This window comes from Vidua chalybeata, chromosome 4 (assembly GCF_026979565.1).
Source record: "Vidua chalybeata isolate OUT-0048 chromosome 4, bVidCha1 merged haplotype, whole genome shotgun sequence".
NCBI lineage: Eukaryota > Metazoa > Chordata > Aves > Passeriformes > Viduidae > Vidua > Vidua chalybeata.
The window spans coordinates 23,045,458-23,064,734 of NC_071533.1; the positions used below are offsets into that span (position 1 = coordinate 23,045,458).

The 19,277-nt window shown below is 41.9% G+C and overlaps 1 protein-coding gene and 1 long non-coding RNA gene across 7 annotated transcripts in view; one reads left to right on the plus strand and one right to left on the minus strand.

Annotated features, from left to right (window-relative positions):
• Window positions 1–13,358, minus strand: part of TSPAN5 (tetraspanin 5) — an 86,029-nt gene extending 72,671 nt beyond the window's left edge. For all 6 annotated transcript variants that reach the window (XR_008430504.1, XM_053940629.1, XM_053940630.1 and 3 more), the window contains exon 1: window positions 12,816–13,358. Coding sequence is in view for 5 of the 6 variants with exons in the window: in XM_053940629.1 (XP_053796604.1) it covers window positions 12,816–12,896 (81 nt within the window). In the remaining variant the exon portion in view is untranslated. The remainder of the gene's footprint in view (window positions 1–12,815) is intronic.
• A 114-nt stretch (window positions 13,359–13,472) lies between these two features.
• LOC128786906 (uncharacterized) lies at window positions 13,473–16,204 on the plus strand. The gene is made up of 3 exons (XR_008430505.1): window positions 13,473–13,782; window positions 15,824–15,916; window positions 16,063–16,204. It is a non-coding gene; the product is annotated as an uncharacterized LOC128786906 (long non-coding RNA).
• The last annotated feature ends 3,073 nt before the right edge of the window (window positions 16,205–19,277 follow it).

Genomic DNA, 19,277 nt, shown 5'->3' on the forward strand with positions numbered 1-19,277 from the left:
AAGGTAGAAAGCTTTTGAACTAAAATTCTACTAACAAAACCAAGTGAAACAATTACAAGAGTGGCCCTTTGATAACAATAACTGCAGAAAAGTATCCTCCCAGAAAGAAAGATGGAAAAAAAAAAACAATACAGGTCTTTTTTCAGACAAAAAATTACTACCCTCTCACTTTTATAAGCTTACATTCTTAAACACCTTCTGCTTTATGAACAAATGTGTATATTCCATTCCTCCTTATTCTGGGAAAAATTATAGATTTCTCACTATCATTTATACAGAAGTCCAATCACATCCCACAATGCAAAGTCCATCTTTCCATCGTATAAAGTCCTTCAAAGTCCTCAAGCTAGCAGGCTAATACTGCTCACTTGAACAATTTTGACAACACAGCTACACCAAAGGTGTTCTACCCTGCTCCATAAATATCATCTGCAGTCATTTTAAGGACATGTTACAATGGCAGATAGGAACAAGATAGCCTTTTAGCATAACCGAAAATCTGACCCTAGTACACTACAAAGATTTAAACAGCAATACTCACTGGAGTTCTGATACATCACCAAAGATACAAAAAAGGAGTCCCACAAACTCTAAGCATAAGTATTTAGGACTTTACAGTATGTTTCTAACTCATACAGCAGCAACAATCACCAGCCTATTTCAATTTCAGTCCTGAATTCCAGCCTCAAAACACCGTTGAGATCCTGTGCTTCAACAGCAACAGGTCTTCCATGTGGTGCAAACAGGAGACACAGCACATCCCTCAAATCTCTATGATCATGCCAGTCTCTAAAATAGCCTCACCCATTCTACAAGACTCAGTCCTGCAGCAATTTTTTAGGAATTGTTGCAAAATGTGAAATTCTTCACATCAGAGCCAGAGCTGCGTGCACAGCTTTGATATTCACCAGACTTACAGTTTGACACAATAACTAAAGAAGGATTATCTTCCACAGGTGTTATTTGGGAGGTCTTGCACCAACATGAGGCTTGCTGTTTCACAAGGAGATGCTTGCACATTACCCTGGAAAGGGCACATGTGTTTATGGAACAAAGGTGCTTGTCAAATAGGAACAAGTACCTTATAAAATGATACAAAAACCAGCCAGTGTTGGGGTTTTACTTCTTCTCCCTTTCCTGCAGTCATGTGCACTCCAGTAACAGAGTCCACAAACTGCCTTTCTCACAGCATGACAGTGACTATGCAGAGGCTCCTGTGAGCTTTCTACTGTAGGTGTAAGAACAGACACAGATACATAGAGAGACACAGAAAGGGCTTCCTCTGAGAATGGAACAGAGAGAGCAGCTTCTGCAAGCTGGAGTAGAGCACAAACTGAAAGGAGGGCAAAACCAACAAGAACAGGATATTTACAAGAGGCATGGTAATTTCTCTAGGCAGTAGTGAGCTGCTATTGACATGAAAACCACAAGTAAGTGGAGTACTTCATCACTGTCATTTAAAAGGCATGACATCTAAAACAACGTATGAAATACCAGAGAGTTCACTGGAAATCCTACACACACCCCTGTTTCTGGGATGGGGACGTTGAAGACAAAAGCTGCTGCAGCCCACAGCTGTCCTTTTCCCTCTGTCAGATGTCAGCCCCACTGCAGGACAGCTGATAGGATCATGAATCTATGGGGCAGAGAAGAGTATTCAAAGCAACTAAAATGGCCAAATGGGAGTCACAATTCATTCTGCTACAGTGGCACAAACCCTTGAGTGTCAGTCTCATCAGGATTTGGACTGGTTTTCTTTAATATGCAAAGTTATTGGCTGCATCCGCTCAGGAGCTGCTTCCTCTCCCACAGGTATGAGAGTGGTTTAGGGAAAATGTAGGAAAGCAGAAGCCAACAAGGATATAAACCGTGTAAAAATGTAACTGTCTCATGTTCCTGAGTCAAACACACACTTATCTGCAAGAAAAAGTTTCTGCAGAATAAAACATTGATTCAAATATCACCACAAACCTTTAGACTACCCAGGCAGTGCTTTTGCCTATCTTCAAAACAAAGACTACAAAAAGGAATCAATGTTTTCAAACCACACCCAGCCCCACAGAGCTGAAGTGGGAACACTGCTTGTGACCACGCCAGAGCTCCCAGCAGGAGCTGAGCAGTAGAATACAGTCAGAGGAAGCAAAAGTCCTTCTCTGCATGCAACAGCAGTTAGATGGATTTCCAGCCCCTTCAAGTCCTGCTTTTAGGTACATAAATTAATAAGCTTCTGCTCTAGCAAATCAGAATTAATTTTTTAAGTACTGTGCTATTTTGTGTACATATTATATATTTATACGAGTGTATATATATATATACATATGCATGCATAGTGTTATATATACATATATAAAATAAATGTACTAAATGCATACAAACCTTTTGTATGTAACAAGCCACCAGAAAGGACACTACTTGGGAATGGATAATCACGACAAACTGTCTCAGAGAGGTAATTTGCCACCCCATCTAGCAGGCCACTCCAACGAAGGTTTAGCACTATTAGAAGGAGTGGCACAGTGTTTGGAATGGGAAGATTTATGGGAAGGAAAGTGTTTGGAATGGAACATTTATGAGAAGGAAAAGAAACCAGAGAGGGAAATTATGCAGCTGTCCACTTAAGTTCAAATTAAGTTCACATTACAATAACCTTGGAAGACAATCATCACTTTTTGTTTTTCTAACATCACTGAGCAAGCAGGAGTAAACAGATAACCGCAATAACTGTTCCAAAAACAGTGATGATCAAAGTGCACCAGAGGGGTGGCACTTGCATAACAGTGCTCACTGGAGTGAGCTAACTACTGCCCCAGCACCACGTCTTACACCTCTGTGTACTCCATACTCCAAATCCACTTTACCTAGAGCTGAAACAGGCCACACTTGTACAATCACTTTAAGTTGATCTATGCAGGGAAAGGAGGAGCCGGTCCTACCAGCTTCCCACACTTCATTGTTGGAGCCAAACAGCCAATCAATAGAAATTGACCCAGATGAGAAAGTTCTCAGCCAGATCTGGTAACTGCCTGCTGTTGGTCCACTGAAGCTGCATTAACACATTTGGCTCTGCAGCCTTGTGCCAGCCTCAGCTGTCTGCTGCCTCCTGCTCTCATTTTGATACCAGAATGTGCAAGGCCCCACATGAAAACCAATCCTGAAAGGTTCCTACAACCAAAGTGGGAAGCGGCCTTGCAATAGAAACAGATCCTCCTAGGCATTCAGAGATGAAAAAAATTGAGTTAGGCAGCAGTTCACATCCCCTCTTAATGGCCACAGAACGAAAAAGAAACAAGAGAATTGTTGAGATATCAAGCAATATTCATTAAAAACTGGACCTTAGTTACTTTTTAACTGCAATCCTACATATTTTATATTTATATTTTTTATAGTCTTCACAAGCCAGATGGAAGAATTTTTATCTAGAAATTAATTGGATAACTTCTTCAAAAATATGAATTTTAATTTTACAAGTCTTACCTCTTTTTTTAAAATTATTTTAATTATAGATTTAATTATTGTTGGACTGACTAAATTCACACATATTCCTTTAGACATACACCCACGTGAACTGACAGTCAGGAAGACAATTTCTACAAAATGCTATCTTTTACCCACATGGAACAGGGAATGTTTCTGGTTTTATATTTAAATGGCAAAAATTAAAATTAAAAAATCTGAAACTCTTGCTCTGTGCACAGTACAACACCCCAGTATACTCCAAGCTGAGAGGTGCCCGGGGTTACTTGGCAACCCTTCTCATTACCCGGGAGGACGCACTGCTTTGAAAAGTCACCATTTCCAAATTCCATGCTCCAGTCTGAAACACTCCAATCATATGGTATTGCAGAGACATCTTCCACAAGGTGACACAGTTAATTGAAGCCCAACACAAAGCAACAAAACCCTTGCCATGCATTATCTGGGAACTTTTTCCTGTGTCTCTACATAAAACTTAAGAACTAAATACAGCACAAAGAGGGAGCTCCCTTTCAAGCTTTTTAAATCACAAGATTTTTAAATCACAGCACACTGGAAAATAGAATGTAGCAGAAGAGATGCAGTTCAGTGAGAGGGAAGCACACAGAACCCAGCCTCACAAGTATATGCCCTACATGGGTAAGCAAAGCAAAGGTATCCAACAGGGAGAACCTGTGGTGCAGGCTTGGACAAAATGACAAGCACCAGGTGGATCTGCTTGGGGTGACATCCCACACAAAGTGCTGCTGCACCTTTGCTTGGGGCACCAGAGCTCAACTGAGAGAACCTGCCCTCTTGACACAGAGAAAATCCTGACACAAAATAATATTCCATGTCATGTAAGATTAGCTCCTAAATCAACAAAAATTAAGCTGGACTCTCATTAAACGTAATCCACCAACACTAGGAAACACCCCACAGGCCGAGTTACTGCAAGCATCCTTCCAGCACCACTTATACTTAGTACCCTCTGAGAGTAGCCTACTAGAGCAATGACAGCAGACACACTCAGGTTATAACTCATCAATATCACATTGATGAAGTGAGCAAAACAGAAGGCTCTAAGAATCCAAAATATTGTACATATCTAAAGATATCTAGTCTTCTTTTAATTTTTTTTAATTCAATACCAAAAGAAGAACTAAGCACTTTTAGAAATAATGTTACTTGCTTATTGAGGAGAAATAGAACCTATTTAAACAGAAGTTTCTATAATTCTTCGATTGTTTTCCCTGTAAGAAGTTCTGCTGTTGGGAAAACCAGGAGGCAACAGGTACAGAATAAGTACATAATGTTTTTTCATAATATTTCCTTGCTTTGCTGCAAAAGGAAAAAAGCTCTTCTGTGACCACACATCAGGAACATTTCTTGAAATGGTTTTCAATATGATTTGATGTAACAAAGTCTTCACTAGGAGCAGAGGGATTTTCAAGGCCTTGAAGAGGCATATTGATTTTTCCCAGTTCTGTGGAAAATTGACAGTTCATTCATAAGACCCTGTGTGTGTGATGAAATACTTATTCTAAATGTTGTCCAGAGGAAAGTGACTGGAAAGCTGAAACACTGGCTGCAGAATCTGATGTAGAGACTGATGTGTATTAAAATAAATACTGCTACAGCCTCATTTAGTTTATAAAGCTATAGAAGTAGGATCTGACTGTTTTTAGCATATCCGCAAGTCAGGCCATCTGGAGGTTATATGAGATCACACTGAGTCAGAGTTTGATACCAAATCAAGCACCCCTGACTGCAAGCCTCAATGTGCTAGTGACATTTTTAAATGCCAGCACACAGAGAAGGCTGAACTGCTCTAGATCTCTGTGTATGTTACAGAAGCAGCTACATTGAGCACTGACCGAACAGTGACATCCACCCACACCAACCCTTACACCTGCACAAAATACTGCTGAAATCAGGGAAAATCTGTATTCACAGAGAACGACATGTGAGAGTCTGGAATGACTGCTGGCTCAAAGTATTTTGGATGCATGTGTAGGAGAATAGATAAGTCAGGCTTTGCTCTGGAGAGGAAATGCCCTGCTCTGTACACACACATCCCCCTCTGGGCCCATATCCCAGCCACACAGTGGTCACCAGTCCCTGCCACACCACAGGCCATGCTCCACACCCCAGCCCTGAGCCCAGTCTAGCCCCAAAGGGGACAGATGACCTGAAGTCCAAGCAGGGAGAAGGGCCCAGGAAAGCCAAAGGGTACTAAACTGAAGCATGGGGCAAGCACAGGTCTTGACCCTATCTCCTCTTGGAATTTCTCTCAGCTGAATACTGCTGAAAGGAGGAGAAGTAGCCATACTTGCTCTTTTATATATCTCTTCTGTCTTTCTCTCTTTCTTCTTCTCTCTTCTCAGAGTTTTGAGTAACCTAAAATCAAACAGGCTTGGAGGTGCTAAGTTGAATGGGCTACATCAATGCTTTGTGAAGTGTTTTGAGTGAATGCTGCTCTAAACTTTTTCCAAAGTTCTCTGATTTCTCTGAAGTCGTCAGTGAAGTTTTTTATTGTTTTGACCTCTCGACAACGTCTTGTCAGTGTGCGAAAAACTGTAAACCCTTTCAGGAGTCTCACCCAGCAAGTGTTCTTTGGAGCCCTACATCACAAGATAGAATATTTTGAGGCAGGAACAGCAGCATAATAAAAAAAAAATAGTATGTGTTCCAAATTCATGTGACAGTTCAATGAAATAGAAACAGATTATTCTTTACTGATTTAAGGCCTAATGTGTTGTTGAATTTTGCACTGTAAAATTGTCATGAAATACAATTCAATAAGTTTATTAAAAATTGGATAAGCTTTTTTTGTTTTAATTCTTTACTGCATTGTAACAATATTTTCTAATTTTTAATGAGAAACAGACAAATTGTACAGGAGTACAATGTCACTATAAAATTCAGGCTAATGGAAAAGTCAGATATGGAAAAGTTTAAAATACTACCATACTGGAAGATACTTTTATGGCTAATGCTGACAGTGGCTTCTGGGTCATCTCTAACAGAGCTGGGTTACTTCACAAGCTGTTCAGCTCCTTGCTCTCCTGTCTACATCAATAAAACAATTACAGTCCTGTTGACAGGCTACCAGCCACGCATTTGAGAAGCATGCTGCATATTTTGGGCAAAACAAGGCTCCCTTACAGAACTATAGTTTAAGACCAGAACTTCCTAACTGGTAGAACTAGGTCAAGTGATTTTTTTTTGGGTCAAAAATATTTTCTCTCACCTCCAGTTTTAACTGAAAGCAAAACATTATATTCTACATGCCTATAGCAAATCTTCACAGGTTACTGCTTTTGGTTAATTGAGTATGAACTGTTGAAGTAATCAGCCTGAGCACTTAACAACACATCAGCTTCTTGTTCCAAATTTATAACTTGTAGCAGCCCTGGTGCCAAAACCAGTTTATATTTCTTTTTCAACACAGACTTCAAAATGTCTATTTGTAGGAATGGGACTCAAAAGAAAAGGAAATGATATTTCACTAACTGTAAACTCAAGTTTCTCATCCTCTACTAATCATTAACTTGCATCTTAGAGACTTTAAGGAATAAAGAACAAATTAAAGTTCACTACTAAGTACATCAGGATTATAGTAATCTATAGAATAAGGTTTTAGAAAGCATTCTTAAGTAACAGATTACATACATTCTTTCAAACTCCTGTCCACTGCAGAGGATAGAGAAGTTCCTTACATTTTTCTTACTACTCTCCACACAAAAACAACAGCCAAAAAAGCCCCAAACAAACAAAAAACCTGAAGTCCACCAACCCCTTCCAAAAAAACCATTTCTCTCCCACATTTTCAATCTGAAATTTATCCTACATCAACTGCACCTTGTATGTAGTTTTTTTGTTTGTTTACAAGAACGTGTCTTCTGGGTTCCCCTCTGGGAAAAGAAAGCCTTTCTTCCCTGGAACAGCTCATGCCTTCCCTACACACCTATTACATCTTACACTGCAGTTGAATATGTACATACCTAATACATACACCAAAAAGTTCACAGTGCAAAGGCTGCCTTATTAGAATTAAGGTATCACATCCACCTTCAAATTCAGTGTTGCAGAACATGAATTTGTTGTCTTTATTTTGGAAATATTATCCACATGCAACAAGGGCAATGGGATTAGGTTAACTTCTTTTCATACACACAAATAACCATAAGATGTTTCAGTGGCACAAGTATTCTGTTGGGGCTGCCTGCGCTCTGGGTGCCATTCACATGGATCAGCTCTTCTCTGACTGAGACACTGAAAATTCAAAATTGACTCTTCAGACTTTGAGATAGATGTGCCACCAGAAAAAATGTAATGTGACAATTCAATCAAGGTGGAAGACTGGTAAATATATTTACCAAATTCATCTTTAACACAGAAGGAAGGTATATAAGCTGCACATGATAGTTCAAATAATATTTGCTTGAAGCACATTGACATCAAACGAGAAGTCACACAATTAATCACAATGGGTTGTCTCTAGTTCTAGTTCTCTTACACTTCTTCCATCTTTTAGAAACTAGAAACATCAAATAACTTAAAACAGTAGCACATTTATAAACACCCAATTTTGGCAAAACAAATATTTAAGAGAAAGGAATAGTTTTTCCCAAGTTCCTCAGCTATTTCTTTTTATATTAACAATGATAGCCTACCACAAAGTTGTGAAGAAACACAAGGCAAGGAAAGTTTTTATTCTAAGAATGACCTCTACAGATCTGAAGCAAGTCCCCCAAAGCCAGCAGTTACTAAATTTTTATATGCATTTGAAAGACTGAGGCTACATCTGCTGAAAGAGACACTGAGGAATTTAAGAATGCCAACCTCACAATAATGCATCTATTTCATCAATACATACACCCCCGCCTTTCACTGTTACAAATCAGTGGAGTACTTGCCCAAAACAAGAATTGCTCTGTTTCTAGCAAGACCACTGGTGGAATGCTTAGCTATGCTTCATCTGTGCTATGAAGAAAGGTAAAATAAAAAAGTCATTTATTTGATCATAAAAGGGGGAGGGAGGGAAATGAACAGAATGCTTCCACTTCCACTGCAAGGACATCCTCCCATTGCAAATTTTTGAAGATCAAATGCTACAGAATGCATTTCAAAATTGCACGGAACAAGCTTCACATTGATTTGTTTGGAGTTTTTTTAAACACTGTGGCAAGGGAAAAATTATAAAATCAAAACTTCCTTGTGCATATCTGAAAACCAGCTGACATCAGAGAATTATCCTCTCCCCCTTTGAAAAACAAACTATCAACAATATACAAAATTTAATAAGCGATCTATTGGCTGTCCTTTAAAGGTCAGTGCACTTACCCAACATTTTTCTTGTAACACACTTACATAACCTTATTTTCTTTCTGCTACCTTTCTGTAATTCAGAAGACTATCTAGATTCCCATATGGTTGCCATCAAATACAGCAGATGCCAAGCAAATTAAAACACAAGTTATGATTCGTAATATGCTGATGTATCATAATTGCAGCATAGCTCATAACTTAGAGTGAATCACCAGCTAAAGCAAAAGTTTCTGAGGTGTCAGTGCTTTTTATGCATCTTTCCAGTTAGACCAGGGTCAGTGGAATCAAGTGTGGATTGAAAGTTTAGACCTTAACAATACTATACATCCACGGTGTCCATCAAGTATAAAAAAGAGCAGAAAACAATTAAAAACATCTCTTGGAACTAAAAGTCAGCCCAAAATTGTCTTCCCAAAGTAAGGGGGAAAGAGAGAGAACTAGTTCTTGCCTTTTGTGAAGCAGGGTGGCCAACTTTGACCTTTTGCACCATACATTTGCTATCATTCTATGTGGAAGCCGAAGGGGGAAGGAGGCATTGTTTATTTGCTTGCTTTGAGTACAGAAAAGTGTTCTCTGTTACCTCATATTACAGCTTTATGCTTTACCGAGACAAGAGGAGAAAGGCTCATGAAAAAGCAGTGTCTATGGCAGCAGCTGCCAGCCGGGAAAGGTGGCACACAGATCATGTGGTGCTTTAGCACCGGCAGAACAGCAGTGGAGCCAAAGCACAGATGTGTGCCCCAATGCACAACCGGCAGCACGGCAAAGGGAAACACTACACTGACTTCCAGCTTCAGATTTAGATGCATTTGTGCCTATTAGTTCTTTGTCCCTAAATATTACTTTGGTGGCTGTCCAATGAGCTTTCCTTTTCCTCACCAGCACAGTAATCCCATGAAATAAGCACCTCTGAACAAACATTTCCAGAGTATTTACCAACTTTAACACTGAACTGCCATGACAAATTAAGCCTGCAAATATATCTAGAACATTAATTATGCATAGACTCAGCAGATAATATTGTCTTCTCCAACAGTATGAAACACATATTTAGCCAAGAATACATTACCTGGGCTGGTGCAAGCCTGAGAACTACCTCCTAAAAAGCATACCTTTAGTCACAACTACACACACAGCATTTGAGTGCAATTTTTCCATATTCATTATCCTCATAATTCTCATAATTCTGATGTGGTTTTAAAGGCATGAAATACCTGACCAACACAAAACGAAAAAGACAAAAAAGGTCTGGCCATTTATTTTGCCCCTATTCTGTGGTATTTAAAGACTCAGATTTTTTTGTAATAACTTCAGTTTAAGTAGCAAATACAATCATTCCCTGCATAATTTCAGCAGATCTATAATATTCCTCTATTCAAAGCACTGACAATTTTCTTGTCAAAATCATTACTCTTCCAACTCAGTTCTCTTTATTTTTAGTCCACTGTTTTTATGATGCAGAATAGAGGTATTTTCTTTGTTTACATTAACATTTTAAAGGGTTGTGTTAAAACCACTATATAATAACACTCAGATAGAAGGCCTAACAAGGTGTGCTCCCTGTTTGCAAGGTCCTGGAAAGTGTCATGGGGTTAAGATGAGGACCTCTCATCATTTCAGTCTATTTACAATGACTACATTAGTGGCTATTTTTGATTATCGCTTTCTGTAAACAACCAACTGAATTTGCAATTTTCATTTATAGCTCTTCTGGCCCAGTCATTGAAGAGTTTCCTGTCACTTCAGTAAAAATAATATGAACATGTATTCAACAAGAATATCTGCCTATGTTTTCACTCCAAATCACGAGAGACATGGTAATAAATGCAGACTTTCTCATAAAGAGATTACAATATTATAAAGAAATTACTAAACTCTCAAAGTGCTTGGTCTTCATGAATTCCAAGAAATTTAGCCAGGAACACAAATGAGACAATTAGCATTTTACAAAAGAGGAAATCTGCAAGCAAGCGCCTCACATCAAGCAACTGGCAGAGTAGGTGATACACAATTATATTTTTTCAGGCTTTCAGATCAACATTCCAGCAGTATAAAAGCCTTTGGCCCATTCAGTATACAACACAGGCCCACTTGCCATCATGCAGAAGCTACACTGCATCCATCTCAGGAACACAGGAGTAAGAAGAAGACTAGTTACAGAAAATCTGAAGCATAACCACTTCCTCACTTGCACCATCCACACATTCACCTTCAGAGAATAAAATGAAGGAAATTACAGGATATAGAGCTTCTGAGACATTGACAGTGTCTAAAAGAGCAAGTTAACATGGTCCTATTTATTCCCTCTCTCAATCCAAGGACACAGCACACAAGTGTTCCTCACAATACTTGCTCCCTGCTGAAAAATATTTGTGTTCACAGCAACATATGCCCAGCAGAATCAAAACAAAGAAACAGACAAGGGCAAAGAACCATGGCAAACTCAACTACTGAAATCTGAGCCAAGAGTACAATCACATCAGCTCTGTAGGGTAAAAAATATTACAAAGCTCCCTACCATTCATCTGCAGGGGTCGTCGGTCTGACTGCCATAAAGTCACAGTCAGCTTCACTCCAGCACTTCTTGTTCAAGAAAAGTAATACAGTATGAAAGTGGACTTCATCAGAACTCCCATCTTTACAAAACATCTTCTTCAGATATGTTTATTTTCCAAGAACACAAACCTGAGATTAGCTATAGATACCTGCTGTCCATGTAACCACTGACCTCTGTTCTCCTCAAGGGGACAATGAGAAGCCCAGAACTGCCCAAAAGGCTTCTCTCCTCTATTCTTCCCTACCTTCATCTATAACCTTCAAGGTGGTGTTGGGGCATTTTCCCCCAGTTGTCCTTTCTAGTCCAAACAAGCCACTATAGTGGATATGTATTCAGCTTGCTTCCAAAGGCCCTCAAAAACACACGCACACTATCTGGGTTTGATCCAGAGCTGGACTTGCTGATCCTGGTGGTCTTTCCAACTCAGAATATTCTGTGACTCTGTCAAGCTGGGTTTGGGCATGTTTCTCATTGCTCTGAGGAACACCTCATGTAAAACGGGAACTGTACATGTAAAAGCCTTCACCTGACTTTAACATTCTGTGCAGTGAGAAGACCTCACCACTCACACATGTGTGAGAATGCTCACCCCATCCCAGCACCCCCAGCCCCGCAGTTATTAAATTTGGCACGAACATCCAAAAACACAGCTGCTTCTCTTCCAAATCCAACACATTGAGAAGATGCTAGAAGTACTGTTAGAGGCAGGTTACATTTCACTGTACAGTTCTGCCTACTCCACAGCCGGTGGGCAATGGTGCAACAAGATACTGTGCAGGCAGACCAAGCAGCACAGTCAGGAATCCAAACAAATGCCCAAACAGGCCTCCTACAGGCTTGCACTTTAGGTATGGGTGGAAATACCCTTTCCCCCCTCCTCCATGCTATTATTGCTACTACTACTATGTGCTAACAGCTAATCATAATAAACCTGTGCCATACACAACTTCATCATTGTGAAACCATTAAACAGCACTGCACAGAGTACCTGAACTGTGATTCTTTCTATTATTTGCATCGAACAGGGATGGCAGGGTGAAAACATGCAGATCAATTCGTTCTCCAGGCCTGAGTGCCTGGTTGTTCCCGTCCTCTCCCACTACAAAGCAGAGGTGGGGGAAGGAAAGAGGGAACACGAAAAAAGGAAAAGACGGGGAGGTGGGAAGAAGGCACGAAATCCCCTTCGTACTAACAACAAAAGCAATGAGGAGGGCCGGAAGGGAAGAGAACCGGCAACCTCGGGAGGTGGAGGAATGCAGCACCACAGCTTGCCCGGGGAAGGGCTGACCCGGGCGGTCGGGTCGGAGGCGGCGGCGCCCCTGGCCTCGCACCCGCACCCCATCTGAAATCCCCCGCGGCCTCACGCCGGGCTGTCACACGTCCCTGCCGCTCCTGGCCGTGCCCAGCCGGGAGCGGCGGCGGCCGGGGAGGAGGAGGAAGCTGAGGAAGACACGAAACCGGCCCCACTTACCCAGAAAATGACATTGAAGCCGAAGATGAAATATTTGATGCAACAACTGACTTCAGGCCCTTTGTAGTGCTTTCCGGACATCCTCTGTGCTCATGAAGACGCTTTGCTCGCAGCCAGGGTGAGAACCAGAGAGGGAGGGGGGGAAGGAGGAGAATTAAAAAAAAAAAAAAAAACAAACACAACAAATAAAAAGGAGGAAGACTAGGAGGAGGGAACTGGGAAGACTAGAAGGGGGGTGGGGGCAAGACTACGAGAAGGGGTCCGGGGCCGGCGCGACGGGCAGAGCTCAAGGCCGGCTCCGCGCCGCGGGGAGATGCGGCAGGAGCGGCACGGCGGCGGGTCGGCTCCGACTTGCCGGGCGCCGGGGATGGCCGGCGAGCAGCTCCCACCTCCTCCTCCTCCTCCTCTTCTCCCGCATGGGGGAGGCCCCGGCTGCTCGCGGCGGGAGGCAGGAGAGAGCGACACGGAGCGGGGCGGCCGCCGGGAAAGGCGCCGCCGGGGCAGGATCGGCCCGGGCAGAGGCCGGAGCCGCGCGCCCCCTCAGCGCCAAGGGGCAGCCGCGCGCGCCCCGCCCCGCGGCGTGATTGGCACCGCTGCCCGCCAATCCGGCCGCGCGAGGGCCGCCGGCGCTGGGGGCGGGGCGGGAGCGGCCCCGAGGCTCCGCCCGGGCCGGGCGTGCCGGGCTGAGGGGCTCCCGGCCGCCCGTCCGGCGGCCCGCCCTGACACAGGCCGGGGAGTGCCGAGACAGCGAGGACTGGTCCCGCCTGGCACAGAGAACACCGCTCCGCAGCAGGAGAGCTGCCAGGAGGGCAGCACCGGTTCTAGGCTGGCTGCGGTAATGAGGAGGAGCGAGACTGTAATAGCACCGTGCTGGTTGCTCTCAATGGGCGCCGTCAGATCGCCTCCCACATGATCTCGTATGCGCCACACGCGCAGGAACGCATGAAGAACCATTTTACAATGATTGGTAGGGTTCATATTTTAACATCCCCTGAGTTTATATTGAATCTGGCAGCCATAAAGTTATGGGGCTTAGTTGTATTCATATGCTGTTCGGGATTCAGAGTGCACATGGTCTGGCATTAACAGCATAATTAACAGGTTTTCTTTACTGAAGGATGTCTTCATTTCAATGGATCAAGCCTTCAAAGTTTCCTGGTCCAGCTCTTAAGAGAGAGGCTGGAGAAGAGGAGCCTCAGGGGTGACCTTATCACTCTCTACAGCTCCCTGAAAGCAGGTTGTGCCAGGTGTGACAGGATGAGAGGAAATGGCCTCAAGCTGTGCTGGGAGGTTTAGGTTGGACATTAGGTGGAATTCCTAAACAAAAAGGGTTGTTAAATTTAGGAATGGGCTGCCCAGGGAGGTGGCAGAGTCACCGCCCCCGGAGGTGTTAAGTTAAAGACTGGATGTGGCACTTAGTGCCACTATCTGGTTGACAAGGTTGAGATTGGTGAAAGTTGGATTCAGTCTTGGAGGTCTTTTCCAACCTAATCGGTTCTGTGTTTATGTGATTCTGCAAGTATAACTTTTGATTCAATAGATGGACGATTTCTTTATAATAAAATATATTTCCCATCTCTACAGGATTGCAAGGTAACACACTTCAGAAACATGATACTGATAGAACTACGGAAGGCAGTCTTGATTCAAGATCCCATCATATCAGTTATGGGAACTTGTTATGAGTCTTTTTGAGAGTGAGGAGAAATGTTTGTCTATCACATCTGGTAGACGATGAGAAGCATTTGCTGAAATGGATCCATGAAAATAAGCAATGTTTTTGGTAAATAAATGAGAAATTTGAGTTGTTGGGACACATCTATACACTTTGACCACGACTGTATAGTTTATCACAAGTGTTACCCTGTGTCTATTTTTAACACTGTCTTTGCAAGACCATCCATGGGAAAAGGGTTGAAAAGGGTGAATAATTAGTAATGTATATGATCTGTACCAGTGGATAAAGGCACATCACCACTTACAGTACAGTATGGTAATAATGTATTATATAAAGGTGCTGCTTTTACAAGTGGCTTCAGATATTGGTGACAACCTGTACAAACATTTACAATATTACTGTCATAACATGCTCCTAACATCACATGTTGGCACCCTTTAGCATTTTAATTCTTCGCAGGCAGGAGCAAAATATTGCAGAGTAATACTTATTATGATAAATTCAGTAACAATAACAGATTGATTAACTATCAATCCGTTAATTCCCAACAACTCAAAAAGAAATGCAACCTACATCATTCATAGCATCATATTTACATGAGTTCACTTGCTTTCTCAATTGAGCGTAGTATTATGATTACCAAGTGTCCTTTTAGAGCCAAAAGCATTTCACATTGTCCCATCATCTGATCAGCTTAAGGATGTCTGGTTTTTATGGTTAGATTGCTCACTTGAAGAGGGTATTGAACACAGAACTCTGCTCTTTTTAATTCACTTTGTGTATTAAGCAAGCAGATAGCAAGGCAGCAGAACAGCTTTGGTGTAGGTAATTGACCTTTCAGAATGCCAGCTGTAGCAGAGCCTTCTGCACCTGCAGCAGCCTCTGCAAACACATTTTGCCTCCTGTCCTAAACAAAAAGGGATTTAAAAAATCCCCACCCTTCGGCTTTGTGCCATCTCTTGTGGATTGCTCCTTACATGCTCTGGCCACCTAGGCCTGGAAGCTGAGCAAGATGACTGTGACAGCACTTTAAATTCACTGTTAGTTACCAGTCAACACTGAATTCTACTGTGATGTTTTGGCACAAAAGCCTGAGGCAATACTAAGCAGGAGCAATATTACCTTTTCTTGCAGAAGGGCAAGACAGTTATTCAAATTCCATCAGTTCATAATTCATCTGACAAGGCACAGGAGTACTAATGGTCAGTATTTCAATGACAAAGCTGGTTCTAGCAGCAGAGTGCTTCATAACACCAGGAATGCTTTGATTTGCTTCTGATATTGAGAAAAAGTCCCATCCGAATGACTAAATCTATTTTCCATCTCTAAGATGCAGATATAAATGGACTTCTTCTGACTAAAGACTGGCCAACTCTAATATTAAGAAGTGTGTCAAGTTTGAGAAGTTCATATCTTAAAAGAGGTATAGTTGCAGACTCTGAAATTCTTACTTCCCACCAAGCAAAGAATCCTCAACCCAATTCCTGAAATCAATCATTCCTTAGATCTAGTACCTGTCTTTGTGTCAGCTCCTGTTTTTTGATCTATGAATTCTTTGACATTTTCCAGGGAAAAAGAAATGCAAGCAGGAGTGACTCGAGAAGAAAAATAGCAGTGCAGCACAGTGAAGGCTGTAGATCCATGAGGTATCCCATTGCCAATCTCACCTCATGCCACGTGCACTAAGATAAAGAGCTGTGGTCTAAGAAAAGTTCAGTGTCTGTGTCCATAAGTCTAGTTACTTCCTAGACAGTCCATTTTAGTGGGAATTCATAGGATAGCAGTCTTTTTTCCATGGGGAAATCATAGTGCTTTCTGACAGACAAGATTTATAGAGTCAGAGGTGTTATCTACCTCAGAATATTTTTAAATCTAAATAGCATACTAGCTCATAATGCCATTTGTGTTCATTTTCTGGTTTCGCAACCATAAAAACACTTTGTTTTCTGCTTAGCAAAAGTACAAGCACTGATGAGGGGACATTGTTTAGGTTTAGAAGGAATTCTGAGGTAAGAATTTCATAGAACTAAACTCAAGTAGTGATACAAGTTGTATTGGCCTTGGTGGAAGTACATGCTCTGCCCCAGATGTGAACATGATTTCAGCCTCCCTCAAGAATAACAAGTGCAAGTACTGACTAATTACTGTTATGGGTAACACTGGTGAGTATTGAGCTGCTTTTTCATCTGAAACTTAGCTCTCAATACTGGATAATAATATCATCTCACAGGACCAACCCAACATCATTATAAAGCGATAACAACAATGTTATTAGGATGACTCACAAAGCATGAAGCGTGTCTATACATCTACAGGGGTTAGAGGCCAGAAACTGAAGCTAAGGCGTACCAAATAACAACAAATAACCAGTTGCATCGTGTCTGATTTTATTTTCTCAAGACAGTGTGTATCCAAGCCTTTATTTCTTTTTGTGTTAGGCACCTCGAGCTGCTGCATCTGCTCCTTGTGAGAGGAAGGGGTGGGAGTGGTGGCACTTCCTGCCCACGGCTGTGCAGGCAGGGGCAAAGGAGCACCCGGCGCTGCGGCTGCACCGCGGTGCTGCTTGGGGCAAACATCCTGCACACAGCTCTGTTTCTGTGCCTCAGCAAGTCCCGGTTCTGGAGTTTTTTACACAGCTCTTTCATATCAGGGATTAAGCCCTGACAAGTCTATACAACAGTGAAGCAGGAATAGTATAACATACCTGGTCCATAGCTCACTGTCACACAGTGGCTGCAGGTGTGATTCCAAGCACTCATACAATCGAACTCAAAGGGCATTAATAATGAGGTCATTCTTACAACCATTTTATGGACACGACAGTGACAGGATTTAATGAGATAAAATGTATGCATTATTCTACAAAAAGAGACACAGATTTGCAATCCTGAATTAAGGATAACTGCAGTCAGTGTGGGTAGTCACCTCCCATTACTGGACCATGGTCATTAAAACGTGTATAAACTTAGACTCCAGTAACTGCCAAATTTATCTTTTTCACTTTGTATTGCTAAAAGCACTGGACAAACTCTGCAAATTTGGAAGCTTCTCACTTCCCAAGCATGGACTATATTGCCTGTGTATACTTGAAGGTTCAGGTATAATTCTTGACGATGCTCTGTCCGAAAGGACAACCAGTGTTTATCCAGTAACAGAACACCATATGGTCTTCTTAAAGTCCATTAGGTTTTTCAAGGCCCTCTGACTTTCTTTCAGTCATTCTTCATCATATAATACAAGACACACTCAACTCAGAGGTTTAACTTACAGTGTTTGCTCTGTAATACCACTCAGGAGAGTGACTATTTCCTCTGAGTGTGTTTTTAATGCTGATAAGATTTTCTGAAAATCCACCATTTTAAGTAATCTTTGAGAATGTTTCCCTTCAAGTGTTTCCTTTGCTCAGCTTCTCCCATCCTCCCCTGTGAAGATTTTTGATTCTCCTGGGAGCCTGGATCAGAGTTTACTGCAAGAACAATCCCTCAGGAATCATTCTGGCACCTCTTTCCAGGAACACCTGTAAACCTCTCAGAAGGTCAGGGAGTGCAAGCAGGTGATGGGATGAGATAGTGCCAACTGTAAATCTGGCTGTTATAGGCTTCAAGTTGCTGCCAGAGTGGTAGGAAGGGAAGCTAGAAGAGCAATTAATCTCAAAGCCCAGCTTCTAGAAGTTTTCCACCATGGCCTTGCCAATAATTGAACTAAAAGGCATGGAATACCTGTTTGGCCAGCTTGGTCAGGAGTTCAGCCCCTAGACCTCTGTGCAGGCAGGAGCTTAAATTGTCTTGCTGAGAATAGAGTGGAAAAAGCCAACTGTGCAAAAAAAATCTAATTTCAAATCCAAGTAACATTTTTTTCATTGCTTTTTGATTCAAATGGTTATAGGACTCTATGTCCTTGCCTTCACAGCAGAGAGCTGATCCAAAACCTTTTGGGGAGAGCAATGAGGTGCACAAGGGGGTCAGCACCTGCTGGAGGAGTGCCCAGATATGCAGTGCAGCCTGGCTGCAGGGAGCCATCTCCCACCCTCTGTCGGGAACAGGCTTGCTCATCTGAGCTATGGAAAGAGCAGTGACAAAAATGCTGTCATCTTTGCTGTGACACTGGTGTCTCCTGTCTGGCAGACTGTACAACAGGGCCTCTAACAGTTTATTAGGACTGTGCAAGTGAGCTGATAATCCCAAAGGTTGGTGATACTTCTAAGCTGATTTCCTCACAATTTTTGTCTGGTTCTTCAAACCTACCATCTCTATTCACATCCAGTGACAGCTACCACATAGCTGGATCAAAGATACCAGTTTCCTTTACCTTTGGTTTTGACACTTCTGATTTCTCAGATGTTATGCAGAGCTGCCACAGCAAACGTAGCACTTGTAACAGCACTGGTGAATAGGTATTTTACAGTAGTATTCTGTATAGCTTGTATCAGTGGACCTGCTTAGGAACAAGGTAAATAAAATAAGTTTATTTAAACATTCCCAAAAGGCATAGAATAGTACTACTAGAGTGATTACAAACCACGGCTTTTTGCTTCCCACAGTGTCATAGGAAGAATACACAATGCCTGTGATTATGCTACATCTAACATTCTGGGCTCAGTAACAACATTCTGCTTGTGATAGGATCAAGTAGGACTTTGTTTCTGGACTACTTCCAAATGTGAGGTTGCTCTTCATAAATAATCTGCACATGTTACACTTCAGACACTTGTAAAAAGGAAGCACTTCAAAAAATTTACAATTTATTTGTCTGCAAGTCCACTAAATGGAAATTTCCAAGCCTTT